Source organism: Cygnus olor, chromosome 2 (assembly GCF_009769625.2).
Source record: "Cygnus olor isolate bCygOlo1 chromosome 2, bCygOlo1.pri.v2, whole genome shotgun sequence".
Lineage (NCBI taxonomy): Eukaryota > Metazoa > Chordata > Aves > Anseriformes > Anatidae > Cygnus > Cygnus olor.
The window spans coordinates 33,935,228-33,962,268 of record NC_049170.1 but is presented as its reverse complement, the minus strand read 5'-3'; the positions used below and the strand labels follow the sequence as shown (position 1 = coordinate 33,962,268).

Genomic DNA, 27,041 nt, shown 5'->3' with positions numbered 1-27,041 from the left:
TGAGATACATGGTCATCTCAGCTATGTCAGGGTTTATCAGCACAGCCACTTGCTTGTCTGTGCCTGAGAGTTTAAAACAAACAAACAAACAAAAAAAACCACTACTTCACCAGAGTAAAGAAACCTACTTGAGTCAATACAGAGTTAACTCTCCAGTGTCTACACCTGTAGGATAGTTAATCTGCAGAGAGGGCGAAATGCCTATGGCAAAGGGAGAGTTGAATGTATTACTAGAGTAAAGCAGAGGTGGAGTCGACTTAAATTATCGGCATGTTTCCAAAGCTGTTGAGATCTCTGGGACTATTTTTATGAAGTATCTCTTGTGACTTCAGTGATTTTGCTAGAAGTTGAGATCGTGGATCTTGGACTTCGAGCTATTTTCTGACTTGTAACCAATATGGTGTCATACGATCTGTATGCCTGTCTATCTGCTGCTTGCAAGTACAGCACAGAAGTTATTATACACAACACACTCTCTACACACAAAATATCTTAAACTAAAGACACCAGAAGATGTGGTTGGCATATGTGAAAATATTTCCTTATGCAAATGTAAGTATTACAAAAATATTCCAGACAGTGTGATGCCTGTTGGTCTTGAAATAGAAGTACCCATAGGTTACATCCATTGTCATTTGTAAATGTAAATCCACAGAAGGTAATCATAAATCGAAGCATGAATTCAGACCTGAGCTGCTTCTGTGAGTGTCACAGCTTTGCTTCCGGGGCTGCAAGTAGTCCACAACATCAACACCCCTCACCTGCTTACCCTCACCTTGTGTCACCCCAGTCCCACCTGAATGTTAATGGCTGAACACGGAAATACTTCTGCTCTGGTTTAGTGCAGAGCAGAACAGGTTATTTTAAGGAAGGATTGGAAGATTCCTTTTGTTTTGCCATAAAATGTGTTAAGAGAGTGGTTCCACGTACCTTGCAGTTAGCCATTATACAGCTCCAAGAAATCTCTGTCCCTACTTCTCATCTTCAGTTGTGTCGGCAAACATTATTACTGCTACTGTTAACAAACAAAACCTTATTCCCCAAATGAGTTGTCTTTAACCTGAATTAGCATCTCATTTCCTTTCGGTGGATGGCTCCATAAGCAGTTTTGTCAGTACAAAATGGGATGGGGGCAGGTGGATCGGGAATGAGCTGCAGGAGAGTAGGTAGAACACAGTGAGCAGGTAGAAATATTTTAGTTAAGAATCACAGCCTTAAATAAACAAAGATCCCTGTAGAGCTGGGAAGTGCTGACCAGACTTTCCTAACACATTAATGTAAACACCAGCAATATCGGTTTAGATCTGAACAAAAGATACCTCTTTAGTCAGTTTAACTAGCACATGCTTGTTTTTGAAATTTGCATTTCTTTATGCCTCATCTTGGACGACTGTAAAAAAAAATATATGGCTGCTTGAGCAGGCATAACTGTAAGGACTAATTTAAGTTAATGCCTTTACTACAGTAGGAGTGAAGTAAATTAGGGTGGTTGATTATGCTTATTTGTTTTATTGCTGATGGTTAAGTTCACAGCATAGCTGTTATTTTGAGCAATCAGGTTATAGTATGCCGTGCCTGGTGAAGTGAAGCATATTTCACAGAAAGTACTTCTGGAGCTAAAAGCCACAGTATCTTTCTAAGATATTGTTCTTCTAACCTTGTCCAAGACTCCATATAATTCCAGGAAATAAACCAACACAGATCAGACAGTTGATTTTGGCATTAAAAGAGCGGCACATGGCTATTGGGCCAGCTGCCTTGGTTTGCTTCCAGGCTGGTGTGAATGATGTGGGTGCCAGACTTGTATGCCCTGGGTTTGATGAGGGCAGGCTGTGGGCATCGTCCTACCTGGCTGGGTGGAACCTGAGTGCTGTTTTTTTCAGCATCCGAAAGCTTTCCTAGAGGTCTGCAGCAAGAAAACCAAAGCTGTTGTGCAGAAATTCCTGTACTGCATTTTGATGGCTTGGTGTTTTTTAAATTACAGTGTTTCAAAATGTTTTCCCTGGACAGCTGCTTAGCACTACCAGTAAGAGCAAAAAAAAAAATGAGTATTTTCCTTCTTAATATAAAGACTGTGTAATTTGTTTCTAAATTACTTTAATTTCTGAATATACCTCTGCCCTTAGAGAGGCACTTTTCAGTGATTTAATTGCATTAGAAAAACTGGCTGATACAAGTTTTAATATTGCACGTCAAGGACTATTGTAGTAATCACCGGGTTGCATGGCACAAAAAGTGCTATACAAGCACCTCAGCTTCCTCTGCAAGAGGTGAATAGGGTCCAACCACTAACGTCTGCTGTGCTTGGAAACATTGCCTTTGGTTATCAGGGTGAAACAAGCAGTTTGTTTTTATTGAAATGAAGTTTGGGCTGCTACACAGTGCTAGAAGAGATTTGGTGTATGAGAAGCAGTAATTACAGCTATTTAAGTTCTTGGGTCAGAATGGCTGCTTCAGCTCAGAGATTTAGATGCTGTCTGTATCTACTGACAAAATGCTTTGAAAAACAAGGCAGAGCCACGAGCCTGATGTGGGGTAGGGCAGAGTATCAAATTCATGCTAGCACAGGATCTGGCTTGATGGAGAATGTCAGCCAGCAGAAAATGAAGCCTGTAGGGCGTGGAGGAGAATGCTTTTCCTCCAGAGGTGTTCTTTAGTCTTTATTGTGGGGTGGGAGAAGAAGAGAAAAACATAAAACTGACAGGCGGCTGAAGGAAAAATGCAGAACCTGAGGAATGAAAAACTTGTAAGCTGTGAAAAAGACTTCCTTTTTCTTATTTCAGATGAACACTGCACATATACCACTCCAATAGCAAGGTGAAAGCAGATGGATAGGTACTTGAGAGCCCTCACGCAGAGGGAAATCAGCATCAGTATTTCCTTTGTAAATAGAACTAAAAAGTTGGGTAAAATTCATGTCTGTAATCCTGAAGCCTTGATGGAACTCAGTAACACTGTTGACCAGAAAGCACATTTATATTTCACTAGAATAAAGCTCTCATGATAAGGCTGACCTAAGAGGGGAAAATGAGCTTGTGCACTTCTCTGTGGCTTATAAAAAATGCATTAAAAATGTTCTTGGTTAACATCAGAAATAAATAGATTAAATGCTGTCAACCTCAATTTGGTAACAGGTATTGGGGAAGCAAATAACTGGAGCAGAAGAGAACTTTGTTTTCAGTTGCAGGCACTTGGCATTCGAATTGCTTTGTTTACTTACACCTTGCTGGTTTCTGATCGCTTCCACGAGTGTGCTGGAACACATGTAGCCTCTGTTCTGAAGGTTTACAAGGGTTGGCATTTATCTCAATTGCTTGTCATGGCTCATGACATGTTCCTTATGTGTTACAGACGGTGGCTAAAACAAGGAGAAAATGCAGCAGACAGCCTAAGGCTGGAGACTCTAGCCAGTGGTGTAGCTACACAGGTACATCAGAGCTGATCAAAGTCTGTCAGGTGGATGCTCTGAGCTCCAGTTAATCCTGTCAACAAGCAGGAAGCCTTGCATCTCTGTGCATGAGCCTAGCTGCACTCCTGGCATTGCCCAGCAAATTCCTTTATATCTAAAGGAAGCAGCCGGCAGGGGGTCGCTTCTCCCTTCCCTGCAGGGCAACCACAAAAGCCCTTGCTCTTGCGTGCATTTTTGCTTCCTCTTAAGAACGTGATTCAGTTTTGCGTAACGTAGTTAGATACTTTTTGGTCATACCATTCTTAAATTGACAAGCAATATTGATATTTTTATTTTTTTTACTTTTGTTTATAATAATATGACTTTGTAATATATTAACTCTGTTGAGATCTCGTGGATTGCCTCCCCCTTAATTCAGATTTACATCTATGCGTATCCACCCTTCCCCTTTATTTTTGTATTGCTTCTGTCAGAACTTGGTTGTCTATGTGGTGTGGTTAGTATTTTTATATTGGGGCAGGCAATTCAATGCGAACCAGTCACTGGGCTTGAGCTTTGCTGACATGAATGGAGAGCAAGCTGTGAACAGCTCTTCCTTTCTCTAGCCGCAGTGCCACCTCTTGAGCATGGCTGTCAGAGCTGTTTGCACGGCTGTACTCGAATGCACTCCAGGCAATGTCAGCCTGGTGAAAAACATGCAAGCAGCCAGGCTGGGTCAGGTTAAAAGTCCATCCAGCTCTGATCCTGCTGCGAGTGATGACTCAAGGATGCTTAGGGCAGGGAAACAGAACAAGTACAAGCAGTCCTTCTGATGTGCTCATTCAGCATCCACCAGGCTGTGGTAGAGGTATCTTGCTGTACCCACACTGTTGTGATGGGCAGCCCTTGGTGGACCTTCTTTCCACTAATTTGTCAAATTGCTTTTTGAACCCACTTATACTTCAGACCTTTTTCACATCTTGTGGCGGTGAGTCCCACAGTTCACGTGTGCAGCATGTGAAAGCATATTTTTTCTTAATTGTTTTGAGCACATTCCCCATGACCCTCAATGTGTTCTGATACAACTCTTTGGTTATGTAAAATGATGAATAATCCATTCCCAGTCTATCGTCATACCGTTTGCTATTTTGTGCCCTTCTGTCATAACCCCGATGAGCTGTCTCATTTCCAGCCTAAAGCACTAGTCATTCCTTATAGTAAATCTCTTCCATTAAAACTGATAATCTTTGCGTTGTCTTTTGTTATATTATTTTGAGATGGGGCAACAAGAGCAGCATGCAGTATTTAACATGTGGAAGCACCCCAGCTTATGCAGGCAGGAGTTAATACTGGTGTTAAAATGGTATTATGGCATTGTATTTTGCAACATTTCAATTAATTACTAATCCTCTTCATTTTTTTCATTTTTTTTTGATCCCTACTAAGTGTTGAGCTAATATGTTTTACAAAATCAAACTGTTCAAAGTTGTGATTGAGCACTGCTTGTTGCCCTCATACAGTTACATCTGATTTTTCCAACAGGCATTATTCTCCATTTGTCAGTATTGGATTTTATGTGTGATTTTTCCTCCCAGGTACCCAGCATCTTTAGATCCTCTTGGCAGTTCTGCACAGATGGCTTTAGACTTGACTACACTGAGAAGCCTGTGTGCCGCCAAGCCATGTTGATTTGATGTGTGGCTTTGCAGCAGAGCAAATTGGACAGCTTGGTGCTTCCAGAAGGGGTGCTCCTGCTCACCTTGCCCTGAATGTGGGTGTGAAGAGCTCACACTTTGTCAGATGTGTGTAGTGCTGTTCTGCAGGGCTGAGAGGTGCTGGAGTTGGCGCAAAGCAAGTGTGGCAGCTTCTTATCAACGGGGTGGGGAGGTGGATGTGGGAAGGAGCCCTGTAAAGCGCCTTTTGGCAGCATTGAGCTGTTTTATCAGCTTACTTAACTCAGGAAGCTGTGTCTTGACCACTTAGCCCTTTTCATAAAGTAGCACATATCACTGTGAGACTTCCTAGTAACTTTCCTCCACAATAATTAGAAAAAAAAAGTCTGTTTATTCTGTATGAATGTTCTATGTTGTCATTATTTGCTTGTAGAAGAGTTGTTATATAGATGCAGAAATCCTTAAGAATTTGAATTAGAGTGGTACACATACTTGAAAATGATGTTAAAATACATCATCCAAGGTCACCAAAGAGTGGAGAAGTTCCGTATTGTGTTTAAATCTGGAACAAGTTAAGTACCCTTTGAAGACACAGGTCTTGTAAACAAGTAAGATATACAGTACCTCTGGTGTGAAATGGGCACAGTTTATTATCACTTTTTTTCTGCCATTGAAAAACCTCGGGGACTGGAGGAACTTTTTCCCATTCACAGAACAAAATGGCAGTCATGTGCCACAGATGTGTGCATTTTCCCTTGTGGAAAAAATGAGAGAGAGTTTGAAAGGTAGGGAAAGGTTAGCACACAACATTGATATCAAAAATATCATGCTGCTTTTGTGTCCCCTTAGGTCTGTTGCCAGTGGGTTCATTTACCTGATTTTAGTAAGACTTTATTTCCTTACAACTTTCAATTCCACTAACCATCAACTTCTTGAAAGCAAGGGTCAAACTTAGCAAAATATGTAGAATAAGATGGAGTTCTTCTGCAACTGTTGTTAGGCTGGATATTAGGAGAAATTTCTTTACTGAAAGGGTTGTGTGGAATTGAAATGGGCTGCCCAGGGAAGTCATTGAGTCACCATCCCTGGAGGTCTTCAAGAAACGTGTACATGTAGAACTTAGTAGCATGGTTTAGTGGTGGACTTTAGTTAAACGTTGGACTAGATGCTCTTAGAGGTCTTTCCAACCTGAATGATTCTATGGTTCTGTAATTTATCCTGGAGAAATAGCTGCTCAAAATCAAAGTGCACGAGTGTTGACCTTTAGATTGGGCTCAGTAACTTTACCTTTACTTTTCCCACTCAGCCTAAAAGTTGTACCTGAAAACATAGTCAGTGATATTTTTCAAGTTACATTGTGTTTTTAGGATTTTGTGCCTTGAAGGGAAGTAATCATGTAGGCAGGCAGCGCTTCAAGAAGATGGAGTCAGGCTCCCTCTAACACTGGTAAGTGGTGCTCTTTGTGCTCTGCACCCAGGAGCAGAGTGTGGGACACGCATAGACCGTGGGTCAGTGACCACCTGGTTTGTACCACCCAGTGATTTCTGGCTTTTGTAGTTTCAGAATTTGGGACATCATTATTTCTGCATGATTTATAAGGTGCATGCGTGAAAATGAGCAATGCAAAAAAGCTGCATAGATGATTGATGTTTTGCAAATGCACGGTAAGAGATTGCACAGTAAGGTCAAAATGAAAATAATCGTGCAAAAAACAATTCCCAGGTGAATGTTGGTTTTTTTTTTTTTTTTTTTTTCAGTCCATTGGGAGAGGCATTTACAGAGTTCACAGAATGTATTTGTTCAGAGTCCTCTTTGTTTCCTGTTCATTTCCTGGCCATGCCCGTAGGTTATTTCCATGGAATAGAGAGTGAAGTTTCACTTCACGCCAGCCTGCTCTGTCACTCTCCCTCTGTGTGTGCTCGTATCTCCTTGTTTGAACAGTTCCCAGCTCCCTTTCTCTCCATGCCTGTTTATCATGTGATGGACTCTCCTCCACCCTTCCAGCATCTCATTTCAGGCAACATTGTTAGAGATGCACTTGTTGATGCTTGATTTTTTTAAAATTAATTTTAAATATGTTGATGAGAATAAATGTCTAAAAACACTGGGTAAAATCTTTGTGCATTCGGCTGTTGAATGGTTTTCCTTGAGCTGCTATTTCTACAAAGAACATCGCTTACGTAATCCTACATTGTTTGCAACTCATTTTCTTCTTCTTTTCTCCTTGGTAAAAAAATGAGGTCATATGTTCACAAAGCATGTGTGAAATGTGGCTTTTCCTCTGTATGTGTTACAACATGCCAGGAAATGGAAACCAAACCTCCCCGGCCAGGTGAATCAATGGTGGCTCGTTGTCTAGCAGGAAATGCCCATCTTGTTTAGCCAATTGTTTTACAAATCACAGTCTTCTAACACAGCACAATCTTGGATGACATATGGACCTTCAAAGTCAGATGAAAGGGTTCAGTTCTGATAAATAAAATAAACAGAAATTTCTAATAAAGACATTGTACTAGAATGTGAAAAGAATAGCAGCAAAGGCTTATGGCCATATAGCTTGACTTGGAAAATACTGGTTGCTCTACTTGGTGCACTCATTCTTTAATTTACAATGGCTATATAACATAGGAGGGAGGAAGTCTCATTTAAACTGAGGTTTGTCCTCCCATGGTCATTCAGATGCAGTGAAAAGGGACCGTGACTTAATGATGTGTGGTTCAGAAAGATCAAATCTACATCTGTCAGCCTCTGTTCTTACCAGTCTGGCTTTGCTCTGTTTAGATTTGATTCCTACCCTTGCTGTTATCTGTTCCTTTTGATAAACTCTGCAATGAGAGGAAATGTTTTTTTACATAATTTTCAGGAGTCCTGTTTCCTATTTCAGATCTGAGAAATGGCTTGTAGCACTAAGACCCTTGGGAACTTACTTTTCTGGGTGGAAACTAGATGAGCATAATGAGCCTCTCTGCAAATTCAATATTAGTTCTATACCTAAGGTCAAGGAGAAGTTAATGACCATTTTTTACATACTGAAATCAGTTATGAAGCTGACATTACATTTCATGTTTCTGTCATTTAAAAAAAAAAATGAATTAATTTATATGAAATTGATTTAAACTACAAAGCATAAATATCATGACTCCCAGATTAGTATTTGAGAGAAACTGGCATCATTGTCACTTTTGCAATAGTTCATTCCCAAATTTATAAGCGCCTTTATTCCATTCCATGCTTGCTGTGCCTTTTTAGGTACAAAGGTGATGAACAAGGTTGTAAGCTGGAGACTCTTTAATAATTTTTGCATTTTCTTTGTTTCTTTAATTAGCTGATTTACTCAGCTGATTGCACAGCTGTCTGGGCAACACCCCCCCAAGGGCCTGCCAACTGTTTCAGAGATATGTAGTGTACTCAAAAAAGGGAAATCTGTACAATGATTTGCATATATATATATGCAGAAATAGTGGGAAGGAATGAGAAAGCTCAAAGGCAATTTTTGTATTGCTAATAAAAGAAATCATGTTAAGGATGAGCTTAAAGAGCTTTCTCTTTTCAGTAATTTCTGGGAAAAGATTACAGTTTCATGGTAAATAAGGAACCAATTCTCAGTTGGAGTGTTTTATTCCTGGGATTATCGCTGTGTTTTATACGCAGCTTTTGGAGATTTCAGAGTTGTTCAGTGCTTGTTGTTTTTCCCCCTTTTATTTGGCAATAAGACTAGGAAAATACAGCAGTATGTATGAAGATCTGGTCTGGCTTAAAACGGTCCCCCAGACCTGAGATTTGTAAAATGCTTACTTGCTGCTCATCTCCTTCCCACCACTCTAGTGCCATGTGTAAGCTAGAGGACTTGTCTTTTATTTTCCCCAGTTGTATCAGTTGGAGCTATTCATTTTTTCCCCACTCTGATAAATTAATAAACATCAGCAAACTTGACACTGTCAAACAGCCCAGAGCTGCCATAGTAACCAACCTCTGTAGAACCCACTCTATACCCTCCATGAAGAACAACAAAGGATATCACAAGCTCCATTGTTCAAAATAATAAAGTTTTCAAAAAACATGAAATGGGCTTAGAATCATGTTATTTTAAAAAATGCCTTTTTTTTTTTTTTTTTTTTTTTTTTTTTTCCTGAGAAGCTTCATGCTAGAAACTTCCTTTGGAGAAAAAGAGGAAAAAAAAAAAAAGAGAGAGAGAGAGAAAAACAGAAAGAGAAGAAACATGCCTCTAAAAACTTTGGGATATAAGAAGAATGCTAGAAGTTGTGAACTTCCCAAGAGCTGATGATAAATCAACTGGTGCAGGCTGCTGGCAATTCAGAGCATTGGCTTTTCCCCTGGGGAATTTTCTTGCAGATTCTTGAGGTCTTTTCAGCAGTGATGGCTTGACAGGGCTGGAAAAACAGCCTATAACTATCCAGCAGGGATGAGATGGTGAAAATCTGGTGGCTTGTCAAATAAACAATTCTTCTCTTCAGTAGTAGGCTCTTTACCAACTGCCCAGGTGTTGCCTGCCACCCATCTGCAGAGGGTATGTAGGTGCCCTTTGTTTATCAGCTAGGAAAAAAGGATCCTGGTCCCGTGGTTGGGCAGACACTGATTTTGGGGGCTGAAGCTGTTGGTCACAGTGATTTTGGGGGCTGAAGCTGTGGCAATGCCAGCTTGCATGATGTCCCCTTCGCTGCCTGCTGCCAAGGTGCTCCATTCTCAACCAGGGCATCAAACCCAGACTAGTTTAAGGTTGTGGACGCAGGCTTATGGCTGTTCAGAGAGGGAGCAGCAAGGGTGACAGGGTGCGGGACAGCCAGCAGTGATGTGGAGCTGAGTGTAGGACGAAGAACAGATGTCCCTGCCTGCTATGTCGTGCTGTCCAGCAGCAAAATGGTTAATGGCGGTGGCGTCCCTTCTGCAGCGTTTAAATAATTAGCTCTCGGAGTTCACACCCTATTAAGCCAAAGGGAGGAAGTTCACACCTCTCCTGGTGGTATTGTTCTGGTGGGGCTGGCTGCAGCGCCGATAGCGCAGGGGTTTGTCTGGGGAAGGTTATCTGCGCTGCCAGAAGGGGTAGAAAGAAGAAACTTCATTTGTGGCAGAGGAAGAAAGCCGTGCGGCTGCACAATAGAGCAAAGCCTCTGGGAAGATTGTAACGCAGTGGGTTCCAGGAGTTTTTTTTATGGATGGATTTTTTATTATTTTTTTAACTGTCCTGTCTACTTTCACTCAGGCAAAAGATTCTGCTGTTTTGCGTAGCACAAGTACGCGTTGTATGATGTTACTTCTGAAGATCTTGTGCATCAAACACAATTTACCTTCAAGTCTGGGGTGTACAGAGCAGCATCTTGGGGGGCAGCACACTGTGCAACGCTGAATCCCCTGGCAGTGATGCTTCTGTAGGCACAAGAAGGCGTTGGGGGTGGCTTTTGGGACCCCGCTGCACGCCAGGTAGGTTAGCAGGGAGCCCTTTGGCATGCCTGCGATTCTCCATGCTGCTGAGGGAGATGAATCTTAAACCTGCTTTAAACTCTGTAGCATGGCCATAAAAGCAGGGGAGCACTGTGGGTCAGAAATGTTGACACAAAGGATGTGCTCGGTTCCCGTGTCAGCGATGGTTGTGTTCCCTTTCCCTTCTAATCCCCTTGTGATGGCTGACTTTGCTGACATAGCTAGTACATGATTTACTTTTCCTTCTTATTTCTTTGTTATTTTTTTCTGCTGATTTAATGAGCTGAAATCAGATTGCTAAAGGATAAAGCTCTCTCCTACAAGAACTCTGTATTCCAATGTTAGTTTTATAGAAGAGTCCTCTAGCTAGACCTCAGCTGTGGTCCACAGGGACTCAAGGAACTCAGATCAGATGATGCCCCTTGTGATCCTGAAGTGACCATAGAAAAGTCAACATCCTGTATTCCCTAGGCTAAATTGCAAAAAGACACATTTGAGCTGCACATTAACAAGCTAGTGCTCATTTAACATCTTTTTCTTTCATTCATGGTGACCTTTCCCGTAGACAAAAGGAGGAGAAATGCTGCAGGTAGAAAAGGGGGCTGGTCACTATACGTTTGTATACAGATCAGGGTAGACCACCTCTGCCTTTCCCTGGTGTTGCTGCTTTGTCAGATGTGCTGGAGCATTCGTATCATAAGGAGAGAAGCAGGGTTTATGCTGGCAGCGAAGGCAGTGGATGGCCCAGCTCCAAAATTCACAGCTTTTTTGCATGTACGCATTACAGTTTTAGGGAGCTGTCCCAGAATCAACACTTGCCTGGGAAATAATTTCCCATCCCACCCTAACCTTCCTGTCGCTTTTCCTACAGTAGAATTTGCAACGCCAAGTCTTTTTAGTCAAAAATTTAAGACCAACTGAGATTAAGTGGGAAGTTATCCTTAAATTCTTATACTTCATGGCTGAACACTTACTGCATGCACAAGAGCCCGTTAGGGCAATGCTGAGGCCGCAGCTACAGGTTGATTTCCTGTGTGGGAATTCTTGTACACATAAATTTGTGTACGTCTCATGTCATGGGATAGCTGTGAGTTGACACTGGGTTAGGATGCAGGCTGTGTACAGAGATGCAGCAGTTTGTATCGTGTGTGTGTGATGACCTATGGAATAGGAATATGATATTCCTATAGGAATATTTTAAGAGATTTTTTTTTTTTTTTTTAGAGATAAAACATGTAATAACCTTTCCACACAGAAACCATGAGAATATAATTAAGGCTTGTTATTTGCTAATGTGGCCACCTCAGTTCTCAAGGGACTGTATTCTTGTGGTGGAAAACAAGGTATTAGATGGTGTGATTCCTTCAGTATTACTCCCTGGATGTAGCTAAAGGATTCAAACTGTGGTTGGTTCTTATGTGTTTGGGTAAGAGACAGGGAGGACACAACAATGAGGTCTGTGATGGAAATTTCATGAAAAAGAGGCTGACTCTGCTCCCTCCTGCCCAAGAGGGCTAGGAGCACATCACTGTGAGGTCTAGGATTATTTTTTTTTCCTTTATGAAAATATTTACTGGTTCTTTTCTACATTCCTTACGCAGTCTAAACAACACTGAAGCCAAGGAGAGCTGGGTTTGGATTATGAACTTTTTCAGCTTTTTTAGAGCTGAGCTGTGAAATTGCTGGTTAAAAAACAAAACAAAACAAAAACTTTTTTTATTTTATTTTTTTTTTTAAATCATGGGTTCATTTAGGGTATGTCTAAACTGAGGCCATTTTCTCATCAGCTGTAAAATTTCTCATGCTAAAATTGTTCAGCTCCTGAGGCTATCTGTAACTGTGGAGGCTGTGGACATGCACCCTCCTCTTCTTTGGGTAGCTGAAAGATGTGATTCCCCACAGCCATTGGTGCTTGCTGTTGTCACCAGTACTGTCCCCTCTCTATTCACCAGCCAAGGTAGCAGCTGTGTGCTCTTTCTCTAAGGTCGGCTGGTTCATTTTGGTTGAAGTGAGTCTGGGCACTGGCCCTGGCACTGGGCAAGGGCGGGGACACCCGCAGCAGAGCGACAAGCAGCTCTTTATCAGCCACCAACCTTTTCCCTATCACAGCTGGTTGCAGCATCCCCACCTGCTCAGGCTTGTCGGAGAAGCTGCCTAGACCCATGGAGATCACCTGGTCCCTTAAAATGCCATGACTAGCAGCCAGCGTCTGAGGGGATGCTTTGGCCATCAGTGGCTAGAGCAAAGTGATTTTAGGAGAAATCAGGAAAGTGAAAGGAGAGTTGGGGAAATGTGTTTCTTCTGACACAGCCACAGATTTGAGCAATTCACAGTTGCTCAAACAAATGTATTTTTAGCATTCATTACTGCCTTCTGGCATTGCAACATTCCTGCCTCACGCCTGTTGTTCTGAGTCACGTTCAGCACATCCATACCCTGAATGCTTCATGCCCTGCAGCTCTGGGAGGAGGAAGGCTGGGGCTACAAGGGAAGGGGCTGCACAGAGCCCCTGGCATTGGCATGGCTGCACGGAGTAGGTTGACTTGAGAAACCATGGGATAGGAAAACAGGGGCCAAACAAGGATTTTGAGGCTGGAACCCCAGTTATGGCTTCACTGGGTTGTTACTTTTCTAGCAGTGTCACAATCATGTTTTGGTTTCATCTGGCTTTAAAGACTACTGTGATTTAACCCCAATTATAAGTGCTTTGTGTTACAACTAGAGATTAACCCAGTGTTTTCAGCATTCACCCTGAATTTTAGAGGTTGGCTGGTGAAATGGTGTCACCAAAGCCACTAGTCCAAATTTGTATCAGACTTCTGTTTTCTTTTGATAGTGGATTAAAAAAACATCCTTGAATAGAATATACGGTGTTGACAAAATGACTTTTTTTCTCTTTTTATAATTGCATCTGTATTACTTTTTAAAATTATTTTATAATGGTATAACCATGCAGGGAGAAAGAAGAAATGCAACCTCTATGGCATAGCAAAATCAACAGATACCTTGCAGCAAAAAGAAAATAAATCCATATCCTTAGAGTTCAAGAAGAGTCTAAAGGTACTTTTCGTTTAAGCTGCTGGATACTGCTTGAGGTTTAGACTGATTTTACCTCCTGTCTGCAGCAGACTGAACAAGCCAGATCTCATGGCTCCAGTTACCTGCATCAGCTCAGCCATGGTAACCTGGCTGTGTCTAAAGGTTCAGGGTGAGAGCTCAGGACAGCTTCAGTGAGGGTGGCTGATGAAGCTGGGATTGCTACCTGTCAGCCCTTCTGCTGCTGCCTGCACAGTGACTGTGTTCATCAGCCACATCCTGGATGCTCAATTTGCAGACGCAATTTTAAGGCAAAACAGGACCAGTGATGCTTGTCCTCAGATGCAGTGCCACAAGGGGTGACAGCAGGTTGATGACCAGCACAGATAGCTGGGGGTGAAGGAGGGAGGAGGTGAACAGGAGGCAGCACACAAGTGAAGTCCTCCTGCCCATCCCTCAAACCCTCGCAGTGCTCAGGAAATGGATCCGCAAGCTCTGCCACTTCAGGGATGCTTTTGTTGTTACAGCTATTATGGACAAGTCATTTAGTGTGTAGAAAAAGGACAATGGTATTTGAGAGTGGCGGTTGTAAGAAAAGTCACTTCTCACATGTTTCATCGAGTTTTACCTGACTTCCCTGTCGTGTGTCACATTTCAGAATGGCTGAGGCTTGCTGTCCCCCCACCAAAATATTGCAGGTGGGAGTGTTGACTGGAAGGGCTTCTACTTGGGCTCTGTAGGTAGGTTTACAACCTATAGATACATCTGTTTACAATATGAAAGTCCGATGTGTCCCTCCAAAAGTGGTCCATGTTTCTTCAGCTATAGATAAGCTGATATCTCTGATTCAGGCCCTTCCACAGTTTACATGTCTGATCTAAAACTTTTTTCTTCAAAGTCTGGCAAAACTCGCTGGTGTTAAGTGGTGTTAATTGAGCTAAGCTACAGATTTCTCTTATTGTGCTAGCAGCAAATAATCTTCAATAGCCAGTCTTCTGTTACCATTTGTTTTTGGAGATGATTTTCATGGATAGTGGTGGTATTTGAGATTGAGATCACTGCTTACGTAGAATTTTCCAAGGTTGAGATGAGGGATAAATCCGGTTATTTTGTTTAGTCTGAATTAACCTTCTGCAATAAAATGAAAATAAAGGGATGTCTGTTTTTCATTCTTCATGAGTCATCAAGTCTTGTTGTAAGATACAGAAAAGATGGGAGTTTCCTTAAATTGCACTTTTTTATCAGGAATAATGTAGCAGCAGGAATATACCTATTCAATACAACATTTTAGTGCTTTGGTAAAATAAGTTGTATAGGCGTCTGTCTAAAACCACTCAATGACTTAATTAGAAAGCTAAATTTGGAACCATGTTTGTTGAATGGTCATTGTGTTGATCTAGCCTGGGCCGTGCTGCTTTGGGCTTCTTGTGATTAGAACATACCCACTTCTAATATGTTCTTTCTTTCTTATTTTAGCAATTCATCAAAATGAAGAAAACAACAGTCAAGGAAAAAGAGGGCTAGAAGACCTCAAGGATACCTCTGATGCTCAGGTAAATGTATAAGTTTAACAGCATCTCAGAGACTTTTTCAGATCTACAAGTTGAAGGATCTGTTTCTGATAGCTCTTTAGCACTGGGAAATGGATTTCCCTCAATGTTCTGAGTGGGGAGCCCATAGGAAGCAGAAAGTCTGCTGGATCATGTCATATGTGACTATTTAGAATAAGATTGATGATCACCCTGGGAATTAATCCCATGATGTTGAAATCGGACAGCATTTTTAAACTCTCTCTGCTCTTTCTAGATAATACGCATAGCATATACCAGATGTGAAAATAAAATGAGATGTGTTTAAGAGGCAAGGGCATATGACATTTTGATTGAAATTTAATCACTGTAAGTAGACATGCAATAAAATGAGGATACTTAAGAGTCACTTGAGTATAAGCAACAACCTTTTTTCTTTCCTTCCCTAACTGCCCTCATTTACAACCAAAGCATGCTTCTAGACATTGCTCAGAAGAAATTTAACTACATTCTTGAGTATTTTACTGTGGGATTTCTTACCCCTTTTGATTCTGTGAATCTTTTTTGATTAATCTTCACTTCATTCAGTCATTCAGTTCATGCATTCAAACTGTGCAAGTGTAACTGTATTAATCATTGTACTGGTACTGATTATTGTTTCTAATTTAAAATTGATTTCTTCCATTTCTGACTTTTTTTTTTTTCTTCTGTGCCTCTTGAAAATCTTATATTTCCCACCAGTTGTCACCTTTTCTTCTCCTGACACATACAGCTTGTTGTTCCTGCCTCTGATTTCTCTCTTTACATTTTGCCAGCTATGAGGATACATGTGAGAGGCAGGATTTGCACTGATGTCTGAGTAACACCATTCTAATAGGTACAAGCCCTGCACCCATGTCAGCGATACCTGTATCTTTCTAGAGGTACAGTCTCTCTTGAGCACTGTGAGTGCAGAAGAGACTGCAGACACCTTCTGTAGCAGACCTGGATCGTGGCAGACACCTTGAGGATGCAGGCACAAGAGCTGGGGACTATGTGGACATACCTCTTGTATCAGCCTGGAACTGGGACTTTTAGCATAGTCTTCACAGTAATACTTGAGCAACGTGTTCGGAAATGACCTTTGCTTTTCTGTTCTTAATTGCAGCAAGTCACTAATCTGTTTTGAAAAGAAAAGTGTAGGAGCCCTAAGGCATGAAAATTTTGTTACCTGACTTTGGTTCCTAAATGACATCAGTGTGACAAAGAGGGTCAGTCCTCTTAAGCTTGTGTGTGCACTGATATTACTGCAAAAACATCTGGCTTACCATTTTCTTTTACGTGTTTCATAAATGCTCTGTTTTACTTGATTTTTGTAATGATTATTTTAGGGAAACACTTGTTTGCATTTATATAAGAGATATTAAAGGAAAGACTACAATGTGCATTCAAAGCTCATGAGGAGACAGCTAGTAAGTTTGCACAGGCAGATGACCGAAAAACCATAAGAAATAATTGTTGGTATTACTTTGCTCAGCTCTTATTTGGTTGTAAATCAGCTTCTAAAATTTGCAAGAATTTGAAACACATTTAAAATTAATTATTAATTGAGCAGTTAACAAAAGTGTTGAAGAGCTCAACTGGGAGGAGAGCAGTGGCATTGTCAAAGCAACTGTAACTCTAATTTTTTCGTCAGTCCGATAAAAATGACATTCTGCAAACACTGAATACAGTTTGTGTTAAGGGTGTGGATGATTTTTTTCTCTTTAGCGAGACCATGCAAGTGACTTGGAGCGAAACAAATGATCTGTCTAGACAGTGGTGTATGGTTTTTAGTTTTCAGGTTGATCAAAGGTGAAGCCTCTAATAATTGCATTGTTTTCAAAAGATGCAGGCAAAGACAGAGGTACAGTGGGGAAAAAAAATCTCTTCTGTTAGCAAAGTTTCAGGGTGTGGTGCCTGCTCTAAACTCTACTCTGTTAAGCATAGAATTGTCGTGCCTTGGAGTTAGGTTACAAAACTGTTTGAAATGTGGAGAAAATTCAGTACAGGGATTTTTGAAAGTGAGCATGCTATAAACAGTGTGCCATCCTGTCATCATGGGGATGTCTTAATTCACCTCCATATCGCTACCAACATATTCATTTATGGTTTTTGCAGAGGAAGTATTTTCCAAGGGATATGCTGAAAAAGGAAGTGTATTGTCAGCATCTTTCCTTTCTCAACCTCAGTAGCGACTAATTCATCTTCTTTACATTATTCCATTTCAAATATTCCATAAACACCTTTAATTATAGTAGTTTTGTGTTGTGAATGGTAGTAATGCCTCACTATAAAGCTTCTACATTCTTCTATCATTCAGGAAGTTAAAGCCAGTTAAAATATGCAACTTCATAATTTTCACCTTCACATAGGTTAGTACTTGCATCTCTGCTGATACACATGAATCAGAGGACTAAGCACAAACATTTGAGCATGCAGGATTTTGGGGGTTGTGTGCCTGCACAAAATACAGATTGCAATTGCATTTTACAAGTAGGATTTCTGGTCTTTACCCTTTTGCCTAACAGCTTTAGAGGTATTGCTTGAAAATTAAATTTATATGGACAAGTGAAAATGACCAGTAATATGAGACTAACGGTATCTTCCCAACCAGCTTTTAGAAGCTGTCATCAATTAATTAGTTGAGCTGGATGGTTTCTTATATTATTAAGCAGAAAGATTTATAGTGGAAAGTCAGTATAATTGAGGAAAATGGAATTAAGAGGGATTTGTATTTTCGTTCTTAATTATGAAAAAGCTTATTTAGACTTTTGTGTTTTAAGTGTTATTTACTCCCAGAGCCAAATATGTATACTTAACTTGATATTACCCTAGCTTTCTCAGAAAATTGTAGTTGACTTTTTATCCTCCAGCAGCCCAATATAATAAATGTATTTTTCCCATTCTTTACAATTCTTTAAAATAAAAAATAGCTGGGGGAGTAGGCACATGCTAAAAAGCAATGTCTCTACTTGGTGGTTATTTGAAGCAGGAGGATAACAGGATTCTTTAAAGAAATTCTCAGTTTGAATACAGGCAATATTTGTGGCAGGGATAATGGGCTTGTGTCTAGTGTTACTTCTTCTGTGGGATGCTCATCTGTGTATAAAAAGCAATAGTATGTTCTGCCTGAACACACAGTGAAGGGGGGTGAGGACCACGTGCTCAAAAAGTAGCCTTTCTCCAGGATGTTTCTTCCAGTTGAACATCCGGAAGCCAGTTGCTCCCTCCAAAGTGAAATCCCTCCTCCTCAGCTTAAAATAAGAGTTTTAGCCTTTAGGCTTTGCTTCGCAGGCTGGAGATCAATACTTCAGCAGACTGAGCGGGGCATTCCTGTTGGATATCTGACATTTGAAGAATGGGAACCTGTAACCATCCATGCCTCTTGTAGATCATGGTCTGACTTCTCTGGGTGCAACGTAAAGGTGTGAAAAGTGCCCCTGCAGTAGTTATAGCCCAGATCCAGAGAGGCTGCAAATCTTTATAGTCCCAAAGCCATAACACTTTGAGTTGTCCTTAGCCTACAAGCCTGCGGGGATTACAGCACACAAATGTTACACTCTGCTAGAAGCATCCATAAGCCATGAAATAAGCAGGCTTGGCTCTAGCTATGTCCCCACATCAGCCAAATCTGTGATAACGGCCTAGGCTCCCTGTGTATATTACTGGAGAAAAATGTGAGTTTTAGGAAACAAATCATTTGTCTATTTTTAAACATACTGTAAAGTTAAATAAATAACACTATTGCCCTTCATAGGTACCTCTTCTATATTGATTAAAGAGAGTCTGGGCAACTAGTTCATTGTATTCTTCTACATTTGATAAAATCCATCTCACTCCTGATCTGCAGGTGATAAGTGTGTCAAAGCTGGCTAATAAATCCATATCTTTGATTTGGGAGATCAGGAGTTAATCTCATAGAAAATATAAGGATCTTCAAGTCTGGCACTGCAATTCCTTATTTTTTTGGTGTATTTCAGACCTTTGCACCAGTGCTTAGGTTCCTTATGTGAAAAGGTTGCATGCCTCAGGAGGTTGGGAATGAAGCATAGAACATGTGAAATACAGGCTGTATCCCAAATTCTTTCCTTCTCCAGAACACAAGTCACTGATGCAGCCTTATGAGGAGATTCATCCGGACTGGAGGAATGTAGGCATGTAAATTTTTTCTTTCAAATAATTTAGTAAGGATTACTCTCTGGATTCAGTAGGAGAACCTATTTATTTATTTATTTTTTCCATCAGCATTAAGGCAGTTACTCAGAAAGTGAGTTCATTACCCTCCCCAGCTGAAGAACTTTTAATCCACGTTTCCCTCTTCCCCGGAAAAAACAGTGGACTGTAGGATCAATAGCTTGGATGGGCAATCACACACTTACAGCTGTCATAGACAGGAGTTTCTCATGGCTGGAGGACCAGGGACTGCGTGGCACTATGGGATGGTGGTCAGTACATCCTTGGGTTTTGGTCCTGACTGGCAAGACGTTTTATGAATTTTTGAGCAAACACTGATTCAGTAAAACTCAGGATGAGTAGTAGAAAGACAAGCGTGGAGGATAAAGATTTATTTGCAGATTGCCTCTGAAGTCACATAGCAATAGCATAGCTGTACCACATGCCAAGGCATATGCAGTGCTATCAGGAAACATCTGGGCTAATAAAAACCGTGCAGTATCATTGATCCAGGTCTTAATGCAGAGGCTATATCCACGACCAAATCATGGATAGTAATGTTAGCCACTGACTTTGCAGTGAGCAATTTAGCCTGTCAGCTGACTTTCTAAGGCATGGGTCTGGTATACCTGTGTGTAAGCATGAATCTGAATTTATATATACAACATTGTTATAAAACAACCAGTGTTGTATGTTATGGTGAAATGCTATCAGCATAGCTTTTATAACTGGCAGAATATTAGCTAAAAAATAGTTCTAGCATAGTTTTAAAATTAAATCTCATTTTCCTTCCTAAACAGAATTGGACTATATAATTTGGTTTAAGTAGAATAAATAAACGTGGCGCAACTTTCTTTTAACTCTTACAGCTTGCATACATGAAAAATTGGTGGAGCTGGAGCGATGGGAGTTGCAGCCTGTTATTTTTAGGAGTGACTGTGTTGCGCTTCATTCTTTTTCCAGGGCTGTTCCTGGCTAACTTTCCCATGAGTTTTTAACCTCTTGCGCCTGTTCTCTGATGTAACAGGAAACAGGCTGACAGGAACAAACAAAACACAGCATATCAGTCGCACACATAGTAGCACTTGATTTAGTTAGCCCTGCCTTCGTTCCTCCAAAGTAGACACATTTGGAGGTTCAGATGTGCCTCAGCTCTTCTTGAGTTGTTTCCCAGGGAGCAGCGACCCATTCGTGTTCAGCGAGCAGCACGGAGTTGCAGCAAATATGATCAAACAGATGCATTTCTTTTAAAGTTGAAATTTTGTGGCAGTGCCATGTCCTGGGATTGTGGATTTAAGTATCTGTTTGCTCTTTCTCCCACCCTTAAGGCAGGGGTTTTGTGCAAGCTTCAGGAAAGAGATGACATTGGACGGATTGAGCTAGTCCAGAAGCTGGCACGAGAAAACTGTCAGTTTTTGCAGGCGGATAGAAAACAACCAGAGAAGGCTGAACAAGTAAGACATTTCTTGTTTGGGTTTTCTTGTTTGTTTCTGGTTGGGGAGGGCGATTTAGGTCAATAAACTGAAATAGCAAAGCTGATGGTCAGATTCCAGGACACACATTAGTCATGGGGCTACAGCTGTTCTCTTCTGTCATTTACATTTCTCTGAAGTGCATTGAATTCAATAATTGTCAGCACACTTAAATTATTATGTTGTCAGTAATAGTCAGTTACTATTATTAATATCTTATATGTAATGAAAAAGCAGATTATTTCAGGATGCTTAACACCAAATTGTTGTTAGTGATTATGAAATTCTTGTCCTTTTTAGGATGTGTTTATATAACACATAAGGTATATGAATGCTTAAAAGTATTTAATTTGTCTTAAAGAAAATTGCTTTGCTGCCTTGGAAAGAAGCATTGGCTGGAGCTTTTCAGTGTGAATTAAAAAGGATAGGGAATTCAGCAGTTTCATTAAAAAAAAAAAAAGTGCTTTCAACCAAAAGTTATACTAAAGAAAGCAGTATTCTCTTTAATGCTCCTGAAAGTACTTATGCAAATGTTAATAACTGGATTTGAAAATGCACGAAAACATGACTACTCTGCTTATAGCACAATGTATCCTAATTTTTTTCTCCTGCTAAAGATTTCTATTCTGATTGCATATTCAGCTAAAGGTGCCCAGGCTAATAACTGCAAGAAACAACAAAAATCCTACCTTGTCCTCACGTATCTTGCTGTAATATATATGTAATTTCTTCCATTTTCTACTTGCTGGACAGCAGAAGAAAGACCTATGCTTTAGAAAAGAATTACTTTTCAGCTCCTCTGCAAGCTCCTTCCTACTGAAGTAAGGCTGTACAAAGGAAAAAGAGAAAGATGAAATCGTATTTCGGAGCTTCACGCAGTTCTGTTCAGCAGTGCATAAGGTCTAGTCTCATGTAGTTAAATATGTAATTGTATCAGTAGGTGCGGACAAGGGAGGAGAGTAATTAGCCAGGTGCAAATCTCTGAGATTGAATTGTTCCTCAGCTGATTCACTGGCCGTGGACAGCTGGCAGAATTTCCATATATCTATAAACCGTATCAGCAAAGTGCAATTAAAAGTTTAGGAGCTTAAGCAAAGAAGATTTTAAACCCGGAAAGGTTCCTAATTGTGTTTTGGGATTTTGAAGCAAGATTACAGGCTTTGTGGGCATAGGGGAGAAGGGTATGTTGGGACGGATAGTCCGAAAATTCAGTAGTGTTTTTACTGCTTACTCCAGTCACTGCAGAGGGTGGTGGGGTGTCAGCTGTGGTTTTGCAGCTATGCAGATTACAGCACAGCTCTAAAAATGGAAAAGAAAGAGGCGCTCAGCTTTTCTTCTCATTTGAAAAGTATGATGCTTCGCAATAGCTGCTATTTAGGACATGAATGGCTCCAGTTTAGTAGCAGCTCGAGCAAGCTGCTTGTATTCTTACTGGGTGGTATAACGCAGCAGTTATTGCTCTTGGGCAACGATATGCCTTCAGACCTTTGGGTGCAAGGAAATACAAAAGTTGCCTGAGAGTCTTTGCAGCCCAAGCACAGGTCATTCCTCATATGCCCTTTATTTCTAGCTGGGCAGCTTCTTACAGCTAGCACTGGCAATAACAAGTTTCGGAGTGCTTCCCCCCATTCCTTTCTGCACTTTGCTGGCTGTGGGGTAGGTGGTGATGTGACTGTTACCTACTGGCCTGGCAGCCCATGCCCAGCTGTAAGAGAGGCTTGCAGCCCTCAGAGTGGGGGCTAAACCCCCAGCTCACTGATTTCATTAGGAATATACACCAGAAAGGCACTTTTGAATGCGTCACAGGCTTCTCAATTTAGCTTACTCAAGTAATTTACTGCTGCTGGGAGAAAAAAAAAAAAAAAAAAAAAGCCTTGCTGTGGTGGGGGCAGTGGGAGCTCAGGTCATGGACGTTCAGGAAGATGTGAGCGTCCATCCCTTCCTCTCCCTCCCTTCCCATCCAAGAGCTGCTCTGGCGCATATGGCAGAATTTAGCTCTGGGCAGAGTTTGCTCCTGCAGGCAGCTGTTCCTGCTCTTCTCTGAAGAGAGAAGCAGCAGGTTATTGCTGGGAGTGCTGCCTGTCCATGGGCTTCTGGAACTCCCCCCCAGTCCTGCTGGTGTAGGAGTGATGGCAGATTCATCACTGGCATCAGCTTACTGCCCAATCCCTGGTGCTCAGTCGAAATGTTAGAGGAACAACATTTTCAGGGTGTGGTGTCCTTACAAACTGATGTGTAGCGTGCCCATCTTTTTTTCTTTCTTTTTTTCTTTTTCTCTTTTTAAAAAGTGTTTAGCTTTCTCTTAGATTGCTTTCTCAGAAACACAGGGTAATGTGCACTCTCTATAGGCAGTAAAACGGAGCCTCTTGGCGTGTTCTCCACAGGACCCTCATTTCTCAGCAAGCATCTCTGCACTAAAGCTTTCACCAGCATTCCCTCCTGGTGAGCTCAAGCTGTGCTTTCACGGATGGTCTGCCTTCCTCAGAGGGCTGCCATTCGCTCCGTTAATGCAATGCACGAGCATCCCGCGGGGCCCCTTGTTCAGGATGGCAGGAGCCGGCCGGCTAGGCCTGGGCCTAAAACTGCTGTTTCCTAGATGGCCGAGGGGGAATTGGGGCTCAAAATGGAGTTTTGATTTGTTGTCCACTGGGAATATGGAATAGAATAATATAATTACTTTGGTTGGAAAAGACCTTAAGATCACCAAGTCCAACCATCTGCCTAACACTACCAAGTCCATCACTAAACCATGCCCCTTAGTGCCACATCCACACATCTCTTAAACGCCTCCAGGGAAAGTGACTCCACCGCTTCCCTGGGCAGCCTGTTCCAGTGCCTAACCACCCTTCCCGTGAAGAAGTTCTTCCTGATATCTAATCTAAACCTTCCCTAGCATAACTTCAGGCCATTTCCACATGTCATAAAGTGAAAAGGAAATGTCTGATGTGAAAAGGAGAAAATAAAAAACAAACAACCTTGAATGGACTGTTAAAATTCTGAATATGCATACTTCAAGTCTAAGTGGACTGTATTCCACCCCTTTCACTCATGTAAAAATGTCAGGAAGATGGAATTGTGGCTCCTCTCTTGCTATCCACTGTGTTTCTAAAACAAGTCTTTTCAGACTAGTACAACTTCTCACATTTTTCTGTCAACTGAAAAATGTGGTACCCAACGAACCCCATAGCTTTTTCCTATAAAATGGATGAGGTGCTGAGCTGCTTGGGGAAATTAACTTTGTCTGTCTTTGTAGCGCTGAGTGTGATGGTGATCTAGTGTGTGGCAGGGCTGGTAAGCCCTCCTGTGGCTCCAGTAACTAATGACCAACTTCACCTGAATTTGGGAACAGAGCTTCTTGAGTCATGTAGGGAAGGTAAATGACAAGTGGGGAGTCAAAAGAGCCTAGTCTTCATACAGTGCAGAGGTTTTGGGTCAGATATACCTAACTGTCTTTTTCAAGCTATGATGCTGGGGGCTGTGGTCTGTGGCCTACAAGTGGGCAGGTGAAGCTTGGATGGTTTTGGGCTACTGGTTCAGAATGAGGTGAAATACAATTACCTTTTCTCAGAAAAAGCAGATGATCTGGGAGAGGGGAAATGTGTCAGCTGGGTGGTTCACAGGAGGAAACAGCTCATTTAGGAATTAGAGTGGCAGAGATAAGATTTCTTGGGCTCGGATGTGTTCTGGAGGGCATAAAATGGGGTGTATATATCTGCTGATTTTGTACATGCTTACATTTTTACTTCATAATTTAAACATACAAGTCAGAAAGTTCATACTACTTTAGTTTCAGGTTTGTGGTATGTGCTATCTTTTTTTTTTTTTCTCTATAATTTAAAAAGTTTTGTCCACAAGCTCTATTGTATGTGAACTGCTTATTTGTTTCTGGCACTGCAAGCTTGTTATGACCAGGTTAGACAGGTGTATTGGAATTTGAGACACTTCTGCAGCACAGTGCCAAACTCCTCTTTGGTGAATATACTGTTTGCAAAACTCTCTAACTGTAATAGTGCTTACAGACTTGTTGAGTAAAACAAAAACTAATTTATAGTGATTTTTTCCCATTCTCACTTGTTAACGTGTTAGAATAAGGTTCTTAATTAAGGCAATGAACCTACCATATGTGTTAGGTTTCCTAAACTTCAGTTTTGCTAATGAGTAAACAGTAGTAAATAAGCTTCTAAATAGGCAGATCAGCTTCTTCTCTGAGATGTCTCATTCCTACAGGGTAAAACTGTTGATAACCATTTTATTTTATTTTATTTTATTTACTTGCCTAAGATGCACAGAAGTTATTTTAATTTCAAATGTGGGCTAGACTAAAAATAACTATGCAAGCTTGCAGTTGTAATTTTATCATTACAAGCAAATTGCGCTCATAAGCCTGGGAAAAAAGAAAATGGGATATTTGTATTTTTATGTTATCTAAATATTTCATTCCTTTAAAATGATTGCTTTGACAGAAAATAGATGAAAAATCTGTATTGAAATATTCAGCTACAAAAAGTCTACTTTTTTTTTGAGAAGTTTACTTCTGTGTTAGTATCAGTTATAATATAGAAAACAAGCTCTGTACATAAAGCTATTTGAAATAATTTGTCATTGCTTTTTTGGTCAAGTGTACATTTGAGATGCATATGCATCTACATTATATCTTCTTTTGGACCTTCTTTTAAGCAACTACAGCTCACTTAAATAATGCCTTTGTAAGGGACTTGATGCTATTTTTACAGTATTTCCAGTTATTAATTCAATGAAGTGTTGAACTGATTAAGAAAATCCCATTCGTTTATAAAGTCATTGTCTTAACAAAACTGTAGAAGTGTTGTAAAAGTCTTTTCACCTCAGCAACACGAGGAAAATATTCTCTAGGTTATACTGTTGTTTTCGTAGTCAGATGAGAATTGCAAATTGACACTAATGTTCAAAGAAAATTGATGATTCTCTAATGTGTAGAGACCAACTGAAGAATAAAAATCCATTTATTCAACTGCATAAATTATATTCTTATCTGGGGCTATTTCAGTACCTCAGTGCATTGGTGGGGAGGGAAGTGTTTCCTAAATCTGGTAATCCCTTTACAGAGTAATGTATGTATTAATAAGAGTTACACGCTGTTTAAAAGTATGAACGTACATACAGCTTGAAAGCATTGATTCTGTGACCAATTCAAGATGAAGGAGCTATATCATAGCAAGGCAGGTACATTTTCAGAAGGACAACAGATATTTAAGGACAGTTTTGTTAATTTACTGGGCACTAACTTTTGTAATCAGTGGTCTCATTAAGAAGACGGATGATTTGCTCACTGAAGCAGGTTCGTGGTCGTGCTGAGGCTGTTAAAAGGCTTACAAAAGAAGATTAACGATTTAGAGCCTGGGGTTGTACAGATTACTCACAACTGAAGAATTTCTTGAGGAAATTCCAGCCATGAGACATCAAGGTTATTTTAGGGTGCACCTATCTGTCCAGCTGGACGCCTGCAAAGCATGGAGAATGAATGTCAGGACATGCCCAGAGCGGCAGTGGTCATTAGCTTGGCAAAGCAACGTTCTCGCGCTGATGCAGTCATTGGTTTGGTTGTCAGTATTCAGGGCTTGGAAGAAAAATATTCTTTAAAACAATATATCCAATGATGTCTGAATGCAGAAGGTGACTGAAATCTGTGCTTTACTTTTTTAAAAAAATCATCACTGCTTTTGTTACGTCTTCTCTGGCTGGGGTAGATCGATTAGGTGCCTTGAGTGTAGATTTACTGCTTTTGGCTCTCTCTTATTATAATGGAGGTTATTTTGTATCTGCAGTAGAACTGTGGATCAAATGGACGTAACAGTGATAGCACAGTCTGTGTTTGTGGGAACTTTTCTGGCTTAAATAGAGATGAGATTGTATAGATATCTGAAATCATTGAAACGGAAGGAATTTAGCCCTTTTCCTTCATATCTCTTTGGTCCTACAGCGTTAGCAGAGGCAACTGTAGCAGGGAAAGATGTTTGCAATTTTGACTTTGTAGACTTCAACTAAAAGCCAAGAAAAACAAAAAAAAAGTCAAACAGTGAGTCAGTTTATCACTCAGTCAGTTTATCGCTCTGATTAAGAGTAAGTAGTTAAGAGATAGGTGCATGCTTGCCGTGGAGGTAACCAGAAGTTCAAGTCTCTAGTCTGAATGAAGAGGAACAGGGACACGGATTAGTTCTGTCATGTTCCAGAGCATGTCCTGTTCCTGAAGGTTGATCCTTCATCTGCTGGAATGAATATGTAGCCCCAGGTGATCACCTGCTCTGGGTAAGCCAACCTCTTTATCTTTTGA

At 40.8% G+C, this 27,041-nt stretch overlaps 1 protein-coding gene across 6 annotated transcripts in view; it reads left to right on the top strand.

The window, feature by feature from the left end:
- The window catches only part of RAPGEF5 (Rap guanine nucleotide exchange factor 5), a 161,370-nt gene that overhangs the window by 50,766 nt on the left and 83,563 nt on the right, over positions 1-27,041 (top strand). For 3 of the 6 annotated variants that reach the window (XM_040547900.1, XM_040547901.1, XM_040547903.1), the window contains exons 8-9: positions 15,013-15,089; positions 20,588-20,713. In XM_040547900.1, coding sequence (XP_040403834.1) covers positions 15,013-15,089; positions 20,588-20,713 — 203 coding nt within the window. Of the gene's footprint in view, positions 1-15,012; positions 15,090-20,299; positions 20,714-24,940; positions 24,960-27,041 lie in introns of those variants that run through there. The other 3 variants (XM_040547902.1, XM_040547904.1, XM_040547905.1) reach the window with 3 other exon arrangements.